This window comes from Formica exsecta, unplaced genomic scaffold (genome assembly GCF_003651465.1).
Source record: "Formica exsecta isolate Colony F162 unplaced genomic scaffold, ASM365146v1 scaffold82, whole genome shotgun sequence".
In the NCBI taxonomy this organism is placed as follows: Eukaryota; Metazoa; Arthropoda; class Insecta; order Hymenoptera; family Formicidae; genus Formica; species Formica exsecta.
Genome location: NW_021853592.1, coordinates 994,713 through 1,014,280, shown reverse-complemented (window position 1 = coordinate 1,014,280; position 19,568 = coordinate 994,713). Strand labels below are relative to the sequence as shown.

Here is a 19,568-nt window from a genome sequence, read left to right as displayed (position 1 = left end):
CCGTCGATTTTTCCGTATACATGCATCTAGCACGCATCTTGTCGGTACAGCATACATCCGACCAAATGGTACCGTTAAGCCTTTCAGATTGCGGATGGTTTTATGCGGAATTAATTATCATTCTAAAGCAACAATGTACAAATACACATTAGCCTCCCTTGATTAGTTTTAATTCAAGAAAAACTTAATATTACATCAACGGTTCTGAAATTTTTTCTAAAGCGAAGAGACATAGTGCTACGTCATCGCGAAAGTTAAAGGTTGGCCACTCTTGAAAATTGTCAATTCCAGTAGAAGCAATTGTCGGTGACCATCATTGGTAGATCAATCTCGGAATCAACTAATGATCGCGAATGAATGCGTACGATTTTCGCGAGAAAAGCACGGTCAATTTTCCTATTTTCGTCAGATCACCAGTTTCTATTTTCATGGATCATTCGCGATCGCGAGTTTGGTCTCGAACTGGGTCTTCCAACGGCTCCGGTCGCCTGGAAACGAGCGTTCTAGTTTCGCGGCGCGTCCTTGCTCACGGTATACTTACCTCTAAACCGAGTATGTACATACTGAACGTCAGTATGCGCGTTGCTCATAGTGAATATCACACGGTGAGGTAGGACTGATCACACTGGCTGACTAGAATTGATAAGTTTGTCAAGTCCATAAGTTGCGAACTTTCAGTCTTTCGCGTTAACGTAGCTATTGTCTGTCCCGAAATCATCAGCGAGATAGAAAACACGTGGCATATTTTTTGTTATTAATTATCTAAATTTAAATAATATCTTCAACATTTCAACATATTTAGAAATGCTAAAAATTTTGTTTGTATTTCTTATTTAAAAGATAAAAGAAAAAATTAAAATTTTATAAATGATATAAAAGTATTCTTTAAAAAAAAAAACTAATATATATTTCTCTAGGATTTCTCTGCATATGAAAAAGTTTCGGAAACTTTATTCATTTTTCGCATCGCGGATTATTATTCTATGATTATATTGCATTAGCAGAATTTAATGCTGGACGCGAAAGACGACGGGTCGCCAGAATGCGATCACATTTTACCGATTCTAAGGCGCGTTGCATAAATATCTGAGCTCCTTTCGCGAGACGTGATATGGATCTTTGCGAATAAATTCAGGGTCAATCCTCCTCCGCACGGAGGATCCCCTCCTCTGCAAGAGGATTCGATTTGGCACGATCGCAGAATTTCACGCGAGGATTTTATCGTGCATACAGATCGTATCGAATTTTTACGTTTGCTTTTTAGACCTGGAGCTCGTGAAATTACCGGAGGATATCACCTTGGCAGGATTCACGCCGCTCATGTTGAATCCGCAAGATCCTTGCTACGTGGAGAAAACGGAAGACATGGTAAGATCGGTGCTTTTATTGCTGATAATAAATTTGAAAATAGAATATTGCTTGTCCTATTTAAATTTATAAAAAAGAACGCGATATTTCGAGAAAAATTTTTAAGTCCGGAAAAGAATCTTAGTATATATATTAGTGTCACCGCGGAGTATCTCTCCGCGTTGTCATGAGATAAATTCGCGATGTGTTTTCAGGAAGTGGCACAGGTGTGTCTAAGGATAAGCAAGATCCTCTTCTTCGGTCAAGTGTTCTTATGCGGCTTGGAGACACCGGTGCTGAAACTGCAAAAGAGCGAGACCGGCGTCAGCGAATATGTTTCCGTGGTCGAGGCCTCGAGCACGAGTTCGCCGAGTTCGCCGCCGACACAGGTATGTTGGTAACTGTCGTAAATCTTAGTTACCCGCAGAAAGCGCGTACGGTGCGCTGTGTAAAGCCCCGCGGAGTCCGGATTCGATTTTCCGGATTCGAAATGGCGGATGGAAAAGACGCGAAGAATTTACGTCTTCAAATAGTCTTTAATTTTTCTTGGTACAATATATAATAATAATAATAATAAAATAATAAAAATATGAATATTGTATATTGTTATGGAAAGGAGGAAATTTTTTAAAATTGCTTGAATAACTCGAATTAATTAATTAAATTACTCAAGTGAAAAATAATAATAGAAAAATAGAAATTAAGAAATAAAAAATTAAATTAATTAAATAACTTAAATAATAATAAAAGCAGTTACATGGAAGTACCTCGTAATTACATCGAAGCGGAAAAGTAAAGATTGAGATTTACCTCTCCGGAATTTCTAATCCGTTAAATCCGATCGCTGCCACGGTTCATTATCCAAGGAACGGAATTAATTCACTTCCAGAGCGACTCGGAGCTCATGGTGGAGAGTTACAGCGAAGGGGAGGAGGAGTCGATTTCCACGTTGAGAAGATTACCCTCGTGCGGCAATGTGCCCGACGATACGACGGCTCCCGTGGCGGCCGTCGAGATAAGGTCGCTGATCGAGAGGAAGGAAGAACTGGAGAGGCGGCAGCGGAAACAGGATCGACATCGACAACGGGTACAGGTGAGTACGAGAAACATCTCATAGCTGGTATTCTGCATAGCCGAGAATGATGTATTGATTTATCGACGCGATAAAATAGCGTCGTAATCAAATGCTACTTATATTACGCATTATTACGTCGAAATTGTCTGGCTTAAAAATATTCAAATTGATCATTGTCGCTATGAACAATATAAATGCTCATAGAAATTTCTAACAATGTTGCCTCGATTATCGCCATTCAATATTTTCTCAACCGGACATTATGCGTACAGAATGTGGACGAGATACTTGTACAAGTTTATTTTTATATGTCATAATATGTGTGGATCATTGTTGATATATGATATTAGAAAAAATATTAAAATATTAAGATTTAAAAAAATTTTATTACATCTCTGTGTATATAATAATCTTTATATACTTTAATATTTATAAAGACTGGAATCTTTATTATAAGAAAACAATTAAATAATTCCACACGTTAAATCTATGCGAATTATTATTATTTTAAACGAGCGCGATTATATTTGTAATAATTTGGGAATTCAATGAACAATCTTGTCTTTTCCAAATTTAGCTCACGCTGACAAAGACATCCATCGTTCATGGATGTCGCTGTCAAATAATTGTTTACCACGCGGTATTAGTTTAATCGTCATCTGTGTCATGCTTTTCTCTTCGCTATCCACTTTCAACCTGCCTTCTCGTCTCGAAAAAGCCGACAATGTATCAATGAAATGTATTCATCGTGGCTAAGTCAAACTAAATCAAGAGATTATAACGCGCGTTTGCCACCTCGCGAAAGGAACAGAAGATGCTGCACCTCTTTTCTTCTCCTCATTCTCCTCTTCCTTCTCCTTTCTCGTTTTTTTTGCATTCCTCCACCCCCTGTCGTACCACCCTTCTCTGCCCTACCGTTCTTTTATTTCGAATCGCACGATCCTCTCTCACCGCAGACTTTCGCACAGCACGCAAGTCCGCCGTTTTTATTTACGGCATCGAAACTCCTCTTTTTTGCATATTTATTATCTTACCCCAGCTTGGGGCCGGATTTTGTGCATACTATGTGGTCGGCCACATACTCTCTCTCCTTCACGGAGCGATATCTTTCTTCTCGAAGAAAAAAAAAAGGGACGAGGGAAAGGAGTAGGCTGACCAGAGATCCTGTACATGCGCGATTGTTCTGTTCTTCAGCTTGATTTTTTTTTCGCGTGGGTATAAGCCTCATTTTTTGAAGCTACGAGCACAGATATACGTATTTATTAATTTAACAAATACATCAATGAAAAATACGATTGAAAACTTCAAAATTCATTAATCAGAAATAGATTTACGTATCTTTATGTAATTTATGTGATTTATGTTTCTGATCTGCGACTATAAAATACAGGGAGCTCTCGAGAATTTTCTCCTTGAGAAAATATAAGCTTGGGCGAGCTTTTTCATCACGGTATCTGAAAAATCGGTATAAATTTCTCGTCGTTTCTCGTATTTCTTGAATTTTTCGACCGACGCTTTTATCGGGGAACGAAACTGGAGGCGAAATACGGATCTCGGTCCCGCGTAGCTCTCGATCGTAGAATTGTTTCGAGGATAAAGTTCAATGGAAGACCAGTGTGACCTCGCCGAAATAAATAACCGCGCTATCGTAGTCGTCGGTAGTTTGTTCGACAGCCCCATGCAGTTTTATCGCAAGCCGTCTTTCTCCGCGGTTCGCGTATACCCTGCTTTTTTTTACTCAGACCTTTCCACATTCGATCGGCTTTTCCTTCTGCAAGGCGCGATAACGACTCGCGTTAAATTTGTATGGGCTATTTATACCCGACAAATCCAAGTCTTTTTTCCTTGGTACAACTTGTTTTCTCGATAGAAGATTTTAGAACGCATGAAAACTACATCGCGAATACATACCTATCGTAGTTTTTTTTTCAAATTTATGTTTCGTATATTTGTATTATTGTATCAAAGTATTATGACTTATTTATTCATTTATTATATATGTTATTTATTCATTATTATATTTATTAATTATTAATATATTTCATATTTGTATTGGTATTCGATATTTGTATGCACAATGAGAATATATAAAAATAGAATATTATACGATCTAATGTTATAATTTTTCGAGATGTTAACTATTTAAATAATCTTCCACATGATTGCATGAGTATCTCTTTAAGAGATTATACTTCTTCTCACGAAAATTTGGGTTAAAGTTCCTTTTTACGCCATCGGAATAATATATCACTGAAATCAACTATGATAACTTCTGAAATCCGCGGGTCAATTTTGACGCTTGAAACTGAACCTGCCTCAGAATCTAGAACAGTCCTGTTGCACGCGTAACACCTTGGAACCAGTTTTTCCGCGGACAACGGTGACTCTAAATTAATGCCACTCGAGTCGAGTGAATCGCGTTTTGCATACATTCTTGCCAAGCTTCGAATTACTTTATCGCAAATTACTTCGCGCAAGGTACTACACAGCTTAATTGGCCGGTGAAATTTCGCGTATGTTACACTGTTGAATATTGCGAACCGGTTAAATCGTAAACTCCAAACCGGATTACATTAGTCGTTCGTTGGGGATAACTTTTCAATTTTACCGTATTTCAGAATCTAGTAAATTCGACCGAGCCTTATTTCGAGACGAGAGGCAGGTACCGTTTTTCATCTCCATTATTCCGGTGGGCGAGATTCGCAAATAACCGTGAAATATAAATTGCTCTGTTTTGGGAGAGATTAATTAATTAATTAATTATAACGTAATGCTTTTAACGTTGATTTCATAACTTCCGTAACGCCAGAATCAATAACTTAAGTCGGTTACGTGATAAATAATATTAGTTGCTTTTCGAACAGAAAAGTTTTGAAAAGAGATAATATATTATCTACATAAAAACACAAATATGGATATAGATTGTTTATATAAAAAAATTCCATAATCAATTCTCTTTTACCTAAATTCAAAGGATATAAAATTCAGAAAACATCAATTTTTTTTGTCTTTATCCAATTCTTTTTAAATCTTTATATTATATTGCCTCTAATTGTCCAATAGTTGTATATAAACGATGGATTATATTAATTCATATTGAGAGAGATTTTATCTTGTGATGAAATCTTTATTTTTAGTCCACCGATCGTTTTACGTTCGTATGTGCCGAACGAGAGCGTGGCTTGAAAGTCGCGTGTTTTGCAAATAGCCCACGTTACACGGGATAACTTTTTGCGGGGATTTTTTGCCTGTCGGCCGAACAATCAAATACGCATTTCGTTCGTCGCTCGTCATATGCTTATTGCATCCTCTTGGCGAAGAAGCTGTAAATCCCCATCGGTCACGTCGATTAAAACGATATTCCCTTCCTGTTGTTATACGAGAGAAAAAAAGACAATTTGCGAAACGGATAAAAAGCTCTCCGCCGGAATTGGTCTAATTGTTGCGTTTAGTGATAATGGCATTATCGCGACGCGAACGAGTTGCGTTTGCGAACCGGGATTTATATTGTACATCGCTAACTCTGTAACCAATTAATTTGCATCGTCCGTGGTCTTCGATAATATTTCTTTTTTGTGTACGACGGTGGTCCGTCATGCTTGGTCGATGAACCATGTACGATTCACGGATTCAGGATAACGTCGTAATGCGTCTTAACCACGGGTTCTTTCGATACGAAGGATATCTAATAATAACCCTTCCCCCTTTTCTCCTTCTCTCGCTTTTGCCGAATATTTATTTCTCATAAAAGAGATTCAGATTTTTCTCGCGAGTCACTTTGTCGATGTTTTGGAAGACTCGAACGTTTATAATAGCTCGAGCGTGATGGGACAGTATTTTATTCATTATATCGATTTTTTGGGGAATATTTGTTACTCCATCTTTCTTGAAACATGAATAGATTTCTTCTTTTAATGCTGTAAGATTCGACTAAAATTGGGACGTCAGCGAAAACTCGTTCTTCGATGAGGGAAAAAAAAAAAAAGGAATGGGAAGGAGATATGACATATTAGTACGCATTTTACACGTTTATAATAGCTCGAGCGTGATGGGACAGTATTTTATTCATTATATCGATTTTTTGGGGAATATTTGTTACTCCATCTTTCTTGAAACATGAATAGATTTCTTCTTTTAATGCTGTAAGATTCGACTAAAATTGGGACGTCAGCGAAAACTCGTTCTTCGATGGGGAAAAAAAAAAGCAATGGGAAGGAGATATGACATATTAGTACGCATTTTACACGCTGCTTGAGATATGAAATGGGTTAGCTCTATACATAACAAGCATTCGCCACGCCTGTGTCCCGCTGTTGAAATATCGAACGGGTTCGCCTCTCGTTGCGGTCGGACGACGTGGAGATGACCGGGCGCGATCTATGGGAAAAAGAATGGAAAGAGAGGGATAACGGTAACGTACCCGAAGGATGTTGCAAGAAACGATTCATTTCCTCGAGACATTTTTTTTTCAGCCTTGTATATTGGCTCTACGAGTATACTGAATCCTATTTAAGACTGCACCTTAATTTCCACCACGGGATTACTATAATATTGAAACAATTCTCTCTCTCTCATTTTCCCTCTTTTAGAGATGGACTCAATTTATTTATAAGTGATTTAAAAAAAAAGAACTAAAAGAAAAATATTTAACATAAATAATACACGATGTAATATTCAAAGTAATTGAAACTGCAATTAAAAAAAGGAAACAGAATTATCACACGCATATACACATAGAAGAAAATTATTGTTGAATATATAAAAAAAATTGTTAAATAGATTTATATTATGTATATAGTAATATATTTTTCTTTTTCTTATTTCTCTAATAAATAAATTAGTATGGCGATTTAATAACAGTTTATTTGATTGAAGCTCACCTTGTGCCGGAACGTGACTTTCGTACGTGCGTTGAAGCACTCTCAAGGCGAAACTGATGAAATAATCGCTTACGTACCCCATTCTGAAGTGTGCTATTAATTTATTACGATCCCTCGCGTTCTTATGCGTCAATACCTTGCGAGTCATTCGTTCAGAGCGTCTACTCGCGAATCTCGGGATATTTAAACTGGCTTCACGAGAGGTAGAAAACGGCTCCAACGATCTCTTAACACGCCATTCGCTCCTCTATGCGCGAGGCTTTTATTTAAAGGTTTATTACGCCAATTAAATCCGCTTCATATACGGAGAGAGTTCTCTCTCTATTTCTCTCTCTAGGTACTACTCTCCGTCGCGGATGCGAAGGTTATCCTGGAATCTCCATCCTGCCGTTTCTCCTGCGCGCACCTCATCGTTTCTTTTCTCTCTCCCCGTATTTCTGTTATTAGATCGCGAACATTCATAAAGTTATGAGCAGTGGCGTCTTCTAGCATAGATGAACGACCGAGGTTCTGGAGCCTCATAGGCTGTCGTAATCTTATCGTGAATAATGTGAAGACATTTCGCTTTTTTAAATGTCTTTTCTTATTATTATATTATTTTATTATTAAAGCAAATTTTAGCGTTAAATTATTTAATTATGAGATTAAATTAATTAAGTTAATTTAATGAATGTAATTAAGTTGTCGTGTGCGCATTATTAGGAAAAAATAAAAATTGTGAGAATGGAAAGATGAAACGGAATATTTTTTCGGAGAATAATCGAAAAAAATTCCGGATATGCAACGCGAGAATTTTAAAACCAATAATCGACGAGGATTAATTGGCAGTTATAAAAGAAGAAATTAAAAAAACAGCGCTGGAAATTATCTTGGATGAAAAAATTTTCGATGACCTAACCGCTCGATTAAATTACAATTTTGAATTATGAGGTTAAAAAATCGCAAGAATTTATGTCGATGAAATAATTGTTGCGAAAAAATCAAACTTGCCAAATAACTTAAAGAGAGCGCGAGGAGTTGGATACATTTTGTGTACATCTTTTTGTTGTGTGGTCTTTCATTACACTCTGAAGATCCTACGCGTATTGCGTATATCTAAAATTTGCCTCTGGTGATGAACACGAGATGACGGTTGAAAAGTTTCAACTCGCGTGCCTTAAAAAGAAAAGAGAAAAAAAGCGAGGCGATCTCTCACGCTCACGACGTTAAGTCTCCCTAACGGATGGGAGAGCCGGATCTTCTCGGTTTTGCTTTGGCGGTTTCCTTTTATTCGCCCTGCGATCCGACGAGTGTTTGCGCAGTTTCTGCACGCTTCGACGAGGAAACGTGTATTAGCGTGTACCTAAAAAGACCCTAATTTACGTACCGTAATTAAGATCACTGCCGGACCTCGGTAATATGCAAAATTTTCATTTACCCACCCGTGATGCGGAGCACATCATCGCGTTTTTCTGCGTTCTTGCGTGTGCGTGCAAATCTTGTGTATAAATTAATAGCCCGATGTTTTCTCTCTCGGGCTGCGAACGAGCGAAAATTGCGACCAAAGAGAAATAATTTCTCCGGATTATTTGCATTTACTCGTGAACAACTCAAATTACGTGGCTGCATAAAATTTTGCCTTCCGCGAGAATGTACGTTTAATTTCCGTGGCTTTCAAGTATTTATTTTTCTGACTATCCCTCACCATCGTTTCGTATCAATGATATAACTATATTAGAGTGTATAAAAATTTGTATACTTGGGATTTTATAATAAATACTTAAAGTTTCTATTTTTTAACATACTCGAGTGTGTTAAATCACAAGATCAAAATTTTTTTTTAAGATTTAGTTGACACGAACTTTGACGATCGTGCTTCTTATTTTTCTCTTTCTGTGGCTTTCATGAGATTTATTTTTAAATTTACATTCACTTACTGTGTCCTTTTTGAATTTCCAATCATTGTAATTCTGTCTTTGAAAGTAAACGGTCCAGCCAAGGTTAACGTGTCTCCATCATTGTTAGTTGTAGATAATAATTAAAATGAAAAATATCATTTTATTCCTCTAGCGCACAATTAATTTCTGCTATCTTGTGTTTACGCAACAATTATTACTTATATTTCTGGTATCTTATCTAGCTTTTATCACATCTTTGTATGAAATGTTAACAGAGAGATCGGTTCCTATATATTATATCGAAGGATTTTTGACGAAAGAGATTGTTCCGCGAGAAATAGAAGGACACTTGTGTTTGAAATTAATTATTACCCATCTACGAGAGAATAATCGTCGTATTTCTAGGATGCTCTTACGATACCATAAATGTCCTTGGGGTTAATACAGACTGATTCACAAAGACATGACGCAACTTTACAAACTGATGCATGAGAGGTTGTAGCGAATGAAAAAAAGTTTGTATGCATATATTTTTACGATTCTTGAAATTAAACATTTTTTATACGAAAAGAAAAATATTCACTCGTTATCAGTTTGCACGAAATAAAATTAAACAGTATAAATTATTGCACGTTTCTCTCTCTCTCTCGCAAAGATAATATTTTATTTGTCATGACAGTTGCATGACTAAGGTGAGCACGACGTCGCATCGGAAATCCTTTCGCGACAAATGGTCGATAAAAAGTATAATTAAACCAAAATGCAATTACGTTTTATGGGCGTATGTCTGCTACTGAAGGCGAGAGTTAGGAAGAATGAGGAGAGGGACGGACACAAAGACGGCAAAGAAGGAAAGCGTCGAGTAAGAGTGAAGAGAGCTCTCTAGTAGCTAATTACTCCGGAGTAATTAGCTTCTGTTAGCGCCGTTCTCTTTGAGCGGTTGCTATAGCGGTTATCATAGCCGAGCATGACTTTGCACGAACGCTTCTAGAGATTTATTCCTCGTAGCGTCGAGACGAAACGCATCGACGAAGAATCTGTGTCTCTATCGCATCGAGATTGCTATTGAAATTAATAAGAGCTTTTGCAAAATAGATGACCAATTCAATTTTTGATTACTTCCAGGGATGAATCTAACTCGATGAGCGGAAGTCTGCATAGCATTACCATTACTTGAATTTACTCCTGGGTGAATTTTCACTCATGCTAGTAATCAATAGTTAAAGAGAATCAAGAATAAAGAATTATTTGATAGTCGAAAATTTAGCGTAAATTTGTTTATTTTATCTATCGAGACTCTGCGATATTCTTGCTTCGCCTTACTTTGAATTCGTGTTCCCTATTACCGATTAAAAGAGACAGCTAATGTACGAAAGTAATAGTTGATCGACGCTACTTTCTTTCACCTACAACATTCGCTTGTCCAACAAGTCGATTGGCATTCCGTTAACGCGCGCGAGCCGCAACGAAACTTCATGACAATTAATTAGCCGACGACTACGGGTAACAATCAGCGTATCGGGCTTGACGCAGGTAATGGCGTGGGCGTTTTGACGTTCGTTCATTGTTGTTGGTACCCCGTGTTGTTAATAGCCGTAAGGCATCGAGTCGCATTGTGATTCGCATCGGGTTTGTGGCGGTGAAACGTAACTCGTCATCGTTCGATGAGAGAGGGGAGGAGGAAGGGAGGCACTACAAATCGATATCTCGCGTATTCTCCGCATAATGGATAATTTATCGCGATTCCGCAACCGATGGTTTAGGCAACAGGGTCCAGACAACGCATTCGGAATATAAATGGCGGCGCGATTGCCATGTAAAGTGCATGCGAGAGACGCGGCTTTCGGCCGGAACGTTATTTCGCCCGTGGTTAAATGAGGCCGTTAATAAACGATACGCTTTATTGTGATTTACGGGCGCTCTCGTTACTTTCTCCGGGCGAGGGTACGTTGTTCCGCTTCGTGTAACGATGTTATATGTATATATGTATGTGTGTGTGTGTGTGTGTATGAATAAATTATATCTATCGGAGAAATAAATCCCACCGGACGTAGGGCGACGAGACAGACACCTGTCGTGACGGGGTCCCTCCCACGTGTTCCTCTTTTGCGAGGATACATTTCCCGCTGGGTGAACTTATATTTCACCGCGCCGCGCTGCTCCACGGGGCGCACGTACCGAATTTCATCTCGCAGCGGACGTTTCGGACGTCTGCGAAATTTCGCGTTGCCCTTTTTTTTTTAACGTTAGCCCCACGCTGGAACCACGTTCGCATTCGGCGTTGTGACAAGTTTGACCGTTTTATTTGTATTTATTAATAATACGGTCAGATTTATTTTTAATCATTATTCGTGTGTTATGAGAATTTATTAATATATCATTTAATTTATTAGTGTATAAATTTTTTGATGGTCTGACATTTATAATAATTTTATAAAGGTAAAGTGATTTAATTAACGCAATATTGCAGTTTTAGAAATTGCTAATATATTTCGAAATAAATCTTTTTCCGCTGTTTACAGAGAATGTTGAGCACATCTCTTTTCTTTGCCGAATATTTCTTTGTTAAGATAAACTGTGAAATTTTCTTACATGAAAGATATTTTAATTTAATATATTTTCTGCAGCTTTATAATCTAACTCTATCTATCAATATTTTCCTCTGAAAAATATTAAAAAATTTCTCTATGACGAAATTTAACAATGAATGAAAAATGTATGTAGAAAATTTGGGCTATAGAAAAGCTCACTACGTTGCTTATATATTTCCTTCGTTTATTTCGGAGATGCTCTTGTCCGCCAAAAGGTCCTCTCTTTTTTTCTTCTATCTGCTGCATAAAGATGTGCCCTGGCGCGAATATAACCGAGTACCGGCCGTCATATTCAAACATTTATGGTCGAGATATTACGCGAGTCTACGATCCCGCGGGAGCCCGACTACGCGGTCGAACTTCACCCTCGCTCGCATCATCCGCAGACTCGAGATAACATTTCCCACTCCCGACCTGAACTCTAAGGGGTCTGTCGCCGACGAGAAGGACATTGTTGTATTGTACCCGTCCCTCGACGCCAGACCGGCTCGGTGAATGGCTGTGCTCTCCGTTCCCGCGAGAAAACGGATCTTTAATTTCCGCGGTATTAGGGAACACTTGTTTCCCTAGAGTGTCGTAGCCGCCGCCTGAAACTGCGCCTCTGCCCTATGCTATTTACCGTGAAATGAATCATGCCGCTTGAAGTGTTCCGGGGCGTTTCGTCAAAGGTCAATGTGGTCGAACGATTCATCGAGTAAAATCATGGATGTTTACACTAGTTTTGAAAGTTAGAAACTTGCCACATTTTATCCTTGCCACATATATTATAAAATGTACATGTACAATATGCGCGCGATTTTATTGTACGTGGATTGCTTTCCGTTTTTTCTAAAGGAAAAGATTAATTAGAAGGCAAGCGAATTCTCGCTGAGTAGAATCGGTTCGTCCTCTTCAGGGACGGATTTATTGAAGTCGGAAAAATTTATTTTCTATTCATTTTAATAAATAATTTTAATAAATTGTAAAATGTAATTTTCTTACATGAAAAACATCTTTTAATTTTATTTTCTGCAGCTTTATAATTTAACTTTCTATTAATATTTTCTTTTGGAAAATATATAATTGAGAAAAAAGATAAAATAATTTTTTCCGACTTCAATAAATATTCAGCAAACGAAAGAGATGTGCTCAACGAATTCTTTGTAAACAGCGGAAAAAAATTTCTTTTGGAATATATTCGCAATGTTAGCAATTTTTAAAACTCTGCAATACTACGTTAATATTTATAATTATTAAATCAAACAGAAAAAACTTCAAGTGTTTGAAATTTCTGAAAAAGTTATGTACACATATGGCCACTGTGCATTAAAATTAACTACATTCGTGAAAGAATTTCATATACTAAAATTTAATGTACACATATATGTCGATGTCCTTGAAGAAGTTAAAATGTGAGAGGTTGAAAATATAAGATTTTCGAATACGCATGAAAGCGTGCACATTTTATCGTACTTTACGTCGCACGAGTGCAAATTCTGATTCTGACATCATCTCTCTCGCGATACGTTTTTTTTTTTCTCGATTTCTTCGCCCCACGTTTTCCGCATCTCGTCGACAGCTTCCCGGCCGTTTGGCATCTGCGACATCGTTTCCACTTGTATAACGTAGGCGACGATTTACTTTACCATTCCAACTCGCTCCGGAGGCGAGAGTTTTCTTTCGATTCGTCGGGTTCGCATCTTACGGGGAAGGTTGACGTTTCTCGCCTCGGCTCATTCGTGTATCGAGTGTGTGCACCTCCGAGACTCCGATGCCTCGCAGCATTTTCTCTCAGTTTTCAATTTACCTTTTCCGTCGACGGCGCGGGAAGAAATATCTCAGGAATGCGCTCGACGACGTGCCTTCGAAAATCGAAAAGCGAGTACCACTTCTCGTCGTTTCTGTTAGTCGAGTCATCGACAGTGCAAACAGATTCTCTTCTCCTCTTTCGCTTCTCCCTTTTCACTGCACGATAGCTCTTTTTCTCTCTCTTTCTTTCTCTATTTCCTCGCTTTTCTTTCTTCAGGGACGAAGATAGAAGAAAGAAAAAGGAAAAATATTCGTGTAGCTCGTGACAATGTCAATGTTTGCATCGTTGCAACGAGATACTCTCTCGGTGCAGTTAAAGCCGAGGATCTAGTTGCAAAGGAAGCACGGATTCACGGTTGAAGGTCTGCGGTGCCGGCTCGCTCGTCGCGAATATATTACTTCAATGAACCTTTCATTACCGAGCTCTCGGTTCGAAATGAGTCTCTTTCCTCGGCAGACAACTTTTAATATTTTCTTTCTCGGTATCCCACTCATTGTCTCAATATAATATGCAAAAGGAAGTGGAACGAAAAACTAATTTCGATCTATATTGTTCTCTCCCGCAGGATAAAATGAAGGCGAAGAATGGTTTGAGAAAGTTCCGAGGCTGCGTTTGAAAGGTTCAAAGAGCGCACAAAAGATTGAGGAGTAAATCAGTAATTTGTAAGATCCACTTTAGATACCGCTTCGTAAGCGGCTCTGAACTTAATCCTCGAATATAAAGTCATATATCTAAAGTGGATCTTACAAATTACGGACTTGTGTGTAATCCACACATTTCTCTTCCGAGCCCTTTATTTATAAACTGACAACGCAATTTTAAGACCGACGAATTCGTCGTATACGTCGTCAGGTGGCGACGTATTTCAGCGATTACATTAATTTGCGAAAATCCCTCCCCGATTCCCTCGACGTCGCCCCCGATTATTTGTCCTCGTAACAGGTCCCGGGAATCCAACAAGAGCCAAAGAAGTAACCGGTTCGATGTCGCGGACGTGGGAGTGGACTTTATAGAGGCGCGAGCGCCATTACAGGCATAAGGTCGGCCGCACATTGCAGGCCGCAACTGTTGGTTGCATTTATGAATGCGGTTCACCCGTAATATATCGCCCGTGTAACTCGGCACTCGCGCTAATTTCACCCGGGGTGGCGCGGCCAATAAAATCAGGATGGAATTACGAGCACCCCCTTTTTCCGCCTTCTCGTCGTCGTGCGATTCCTCCTGCTTTTGCAGTCTCCGCTTTCGATCGGCTTAAATATCTGTCCTTTTTTTTTTCTGTTATATTTTCGTATATATATCTCCCTCTCCCTTTCCTTTCTATCTCGATTCCTCCGTTTCATCTTCAACGTAATTCCGCGCGCTAATTGCGATTTGCATGGGCGCGAGCGATTTTCACGGACTTCGGAAAACTTGACTCATTATCATCAGGCGTATTTCATGGCGATTACCATGGGATATGCATAACGAGCATTCTATATGCATGTAAATGAGGCCTTGCGTAATGAATTAGCGTTTATTACAAAGTATACGGAAGAAGTCGTGCGAAACGTTTAATTATCGGGATCGGGGAAGGCAAGCTATCCGAGAGGGAGAGTGAGAGAGAGAGAGAGAGAGAGAGTTAGCATGCAAATCCGAAAAAAGCGCGAGATATTTATACATGCGTTATCGATCGAATCCATAATTCGCGAAGAGAAATCCAAGATATGTTCGCAAAATCGTATATACGACCAGTTTTAAATGATATTATTCATGTGATTTATATTTTTCAAATATTTTTTTTTTTTTTTTTTTTTTATTTAGGAAGAAATTATTTTTCTTGATTTTTGGATATATTTAAATATGTACAAAAATATGAACATATATATAAAAATGGTATCAAAATCTTCGAAGAATATTTTCTTATAAAATCATGTTTGTCATCCTTATGTACTTTTTTCTCAGAAACAACTGGTCCGATTATTATCATTTTCTTCATTCTCTTGAAAAATGCATAAACTATGGTTTGATCGGTTACACACACAGTTTAAAGAAATTATAATTTTACCAAGAATTACAAACGATCAAAGTTGGCTTTATTTAAATTATAATAAAAATTCAGAGAAAAAGCTTGTGTTATTAGCCAAAAGCATCGATCAAAATGTAGCAAAACATATGGAAAAAATGGAAAAAAAAAAAAATTATTTATATGTGTTAACCCAGTGTGTTGAGAAAAAGGAAAATAATAGATAATTTTGCCATATGATTTCGCGACTGCACTCTTTCTTCCTCTTAACCTATGATGTAATATGAAAATTATGTCGATCGGGAAAGACCGAATGTACGTCCGCATTTGCGTGCAACTCAACGTGTTCTTTCCTTCAATCGCTGTTTCTCTCTCTATCTCCCTTTGCCTCTCTCTCGACCGGTTAAGTCCGCGGATAATTGGAACGATAACGATTACGATGTAACAGATGTAACGATTATGGCGCAACAGATACACGCCGATCGTTGGTAGCCCCGGCGAGGCTGGATATTCGCCTGATTTATGGGAACGTGTATATTGCCAATGGGCGTACGATGATACGACTCGTAATTATATGACTTCGTTTATCAACGTGGAGCAATTTGTGTAACTTATCGGAAAATATCGATTTCTGTGCTTTCCGAGATAGTATCTTTCTCTTACACTCTCTCCTTTCGCGCTCTTGTTATTATTAACTAAAATTAGCTTTTTAATCGTTGACAGTCTAATCGTTGACATTCTTATTATTTCTCTTACGCACGCACAAATTAAATGTTAGATTATTATAGTATTACCATAACCAGTTTATAGTTAATAATTACCATAAATTACCAGCTTGTCGTTATAATTGCTGTAAATAGTTTGTTATTATCTGCTCACATTATCTTGTCGTGTGTCATGATGCATTTATTTATGATAACGGATTCTTTTTCGACATATTTTTTGATCTCTTATTTATAGCATTTATGGTCTTGTAACAAGCTTGAGTTTACTTCCTGTAATAAATTGATTCCATTTCGACTTTTTCTCAGGTATCGTAAGTTTGCATTGTATGATGCTATATTAGGACTGCGAACGTTAATATCTATCCGAGCGATGATATATTTATTATTCATCGATTGGAAAACGTATGACTTTAAGCCGAATCTGATATCCTGCCATCTTCTCGTACTTTTTTCTTCGTTTCATTTATTCAATATCTAAGCAGAAATAGATGGTCTTTGGATCGTAACCTACTTACAAAACTCTCAGTTTCTCGCGAAAGTTCTTCATGAGATTTCAATTTGCATTATTAGCGATGATTCGATAACATAATAGCATGTCAAATACAATATATATTATAAATATATATTATAACACAATATCTACATTCGTAAAACTTTGTTACGATCCGATTATAAATTTAGATAAAAGATATGACATCTCGATAAGAGGATTCGGTCGCGAAATTACAATTGATAAACCAGCCGACAATTCGAGAGAAAAAATGGTTGGAGTCGACGATTCCGTTTTTCCTTCCGATGTAGACAGGATGTCTATTCCTTGGGAAAATATGGAAAACTTGGAAATCTCAGATTTCTTTTGCATCTGGAGAAATCAGGGAATTTTCATGAAATTTTATTGGGACTTTTTAAAAATATTTATATAATGTCTCATAATCCAATGTCTTAACAAAATATCGAATGTGCAGTACATATTCTTTTTATTGTAATTTTTTTTAGTGATAGAAAAATGAAAATGTGCAAGCGAAAAATGTTTATCTTACTAAAGCTATTCAGTTTTTTTCAGTACATATGCAAATCTAGCACTTGAAATTTAAGTAGCTCTTTGTTTTTCCTTTGCATGAGAAAAGCATTAGAAAATGCACAATACAAAAACATTTATTTTAGAAAGTTGCACACCAAAAGATCTTTAAAATATTCTCTTTGCGTAGAATATTGAACAAAAATATCCGAAAAAATCAGGGAACTTTCAAGAAATTTTTTTATAAGATTTGAGTAGACACCCTGTTAGAGAAGAGCGTTATTCCGCGGCACGAGCACGCGCGCACGTTCCTCGCTCTCGCCGAATGGGACGATCTGCGAATCACGAATCTGTCTCCTGACGGTTACCAGGTATATACGTTTCCGCGAGTGTTGCGCATTTACAACGCTGTTAGACGGGGCGCGGGCCCGCTCGACCGTGCGAAGGCCCCGTGTGCGCTTTAATATGCGCGCGGGCGTAGGGGCCGCGATGCGTGATTCAACCAGGGTTCTCACGAACAGGCCGAGCTCGAGGTGCGAGGCGCGAGGAACAACGAGCTTGGAATCGCAGAGGGAGAGGAGGGGGAGAAAGAAGTGACAAGAAGGAGAGAAGGAGAGAGGGAGTGCGCAACGGTACACGCCACATCGTTTAAGAATTCACGAATACTTTAAATGGGGGTAAATTCCTGGACTTTTTATACGGCTGTCACACGCACGGCGCGCCATAATGAGGCTCGCTGCGAGAGTGAAGGAGAGAAAGAAAGGGGGGTTGGGGGGGGGGCGCGTTGAATTCGAGAAGAATACGCTCGCGGGTGAATACCGTTCATTTTGCGATGATGCAACGAGACAGGATCTGCGAATTATAAGGCAGCTCGCGTGAAATATATCGTGTCACGAATAATATCTGTTAAATTGGCAGATATATGTCAATTAACGAATTGCACGTTCCGTTTAATCGGCTGTCAGTCGAGTGCAATTTGATAAAGATTGCAAGAAAGGTCGCGTACATTAATCTCGCTTTTGATGATATATCGTTCGCGGAAGTTAAATTTAACATTCGCCGTTTTATGGCTAGGAATGGACACTTCGAGCACACGTTTATGATCATGTGCCGTGCCCACTTGAATATCTCTGAGCAGGTGTTCCTATTCATTCACAGACGAGTCGCAGTCTAGTCGAAGCGAACGTGCCTCGTAGCGAGATACTCGAGTATCTTTCGAATGTAATCAAATGGAAATAAATACACGATTGTGTAATCTTTTTTAAATAGTAAATATTTAATTAGTCAAAAAAATAAATATGTCGTTAATTGTTTCTATATGTCATTATGAGTTTGCTTGGAATTTTTCGAAACTTTTTGACGAATCATTTTATGAGATCTGATTTTTTATTACGAGATAACTGAAATTCAGGAAAAAACGTTGGAATTGAAGAAGCACATAAGATTATACGATAAATTATTTATGAAACGGAAAGTATACAATCGTCATATTGCATTCTCGCGGAGAAGAAAATGCATCTGAGATCAAATCTTGGACATTACTTATACAGTAACAAATTTCCTCGCGATAATTTCGCAAATTTCGTTTCATCGCATATTTGTGCATTTGTGCAACGTTAGCATTATATTCGAGGAAGACCTGTTTCGAAAGCGATTATTCGATTTAATTTCAAATCTGTACTCGCGTCAAGTTTTGCCGAAAAACGGCCGGCTATTTATTATCCCTTTGCAGAATGCGAATTGCGAGTAATAATGTCGGAGGAACGAGAATAGAGGTCGAGAAGTCTCGTCGACACGTGTATGACATTTGCACACCGGCGTGGTGCGGTTTGACGTTGGCTCTCGCTCGAGACGACGTCACGTGTGCGCGATCTCCTAGTTTTGCATTCCACCCATGCGCTCCCACGAGCAATTAGGCTCGTCTTCGGATTCCTCGCATGCTTTTCGCCGACTCGTGCGACGTGCCACCGCACGGACATTAGTGCGAGACCATATCCTGGAGACTCGAATTGGAATAATTCTCTCCAGATACCGTTGCGCATATATTCGCGTCGATCAATGCAGATTTTTATCCTACGAGTCTTTCAAAGACTTGAGAAAATATGTGCGATCAAGAGTTCGCGCGCGTGTCTTAATTTATTCGAAAAATATTCATCGAAAGCAAAATTTTATTTTATATACCTATATATAATTTTAGCTATTTATTTATATTTTTAGGTACTTACATACATAATTTAAATATATTATAATGTATATAAGATAAA

At 38.2% G+C, this 19,568-nt stretch overlaps 1 protein-coding gene across 2 annotated transcripts in view; it reads left to right on the top strand.

Moving 5' to 3' along the window:
- The window catches only part of LOC115244427 (telomerase-binding protein EST1A-like), a 41,786-nt gene that overhangs the window by 8,033 nt on the left and 14,185 nt on the right, over positions 1–19,568 (top strand). For both annotated transcript variants that reach the window (XM_029822043.1, XM_029822042.1), the window contains exons 3-5: positions 1,265–1,368; positions 1,563–1,736; positions 2,237–2,440. In XM_029822043.1, the coding sequence (XP_029677903.1) occupies positions 1,265–1,368; positions 1,563–1,736; positions 2,237–2,440 (482 nt within the window). The remainder of the gene's footprint in view (positions 1–1,264; positions 1,369–1,562; positions 1,737–2,236; positions 2,441–19,568) is intronic.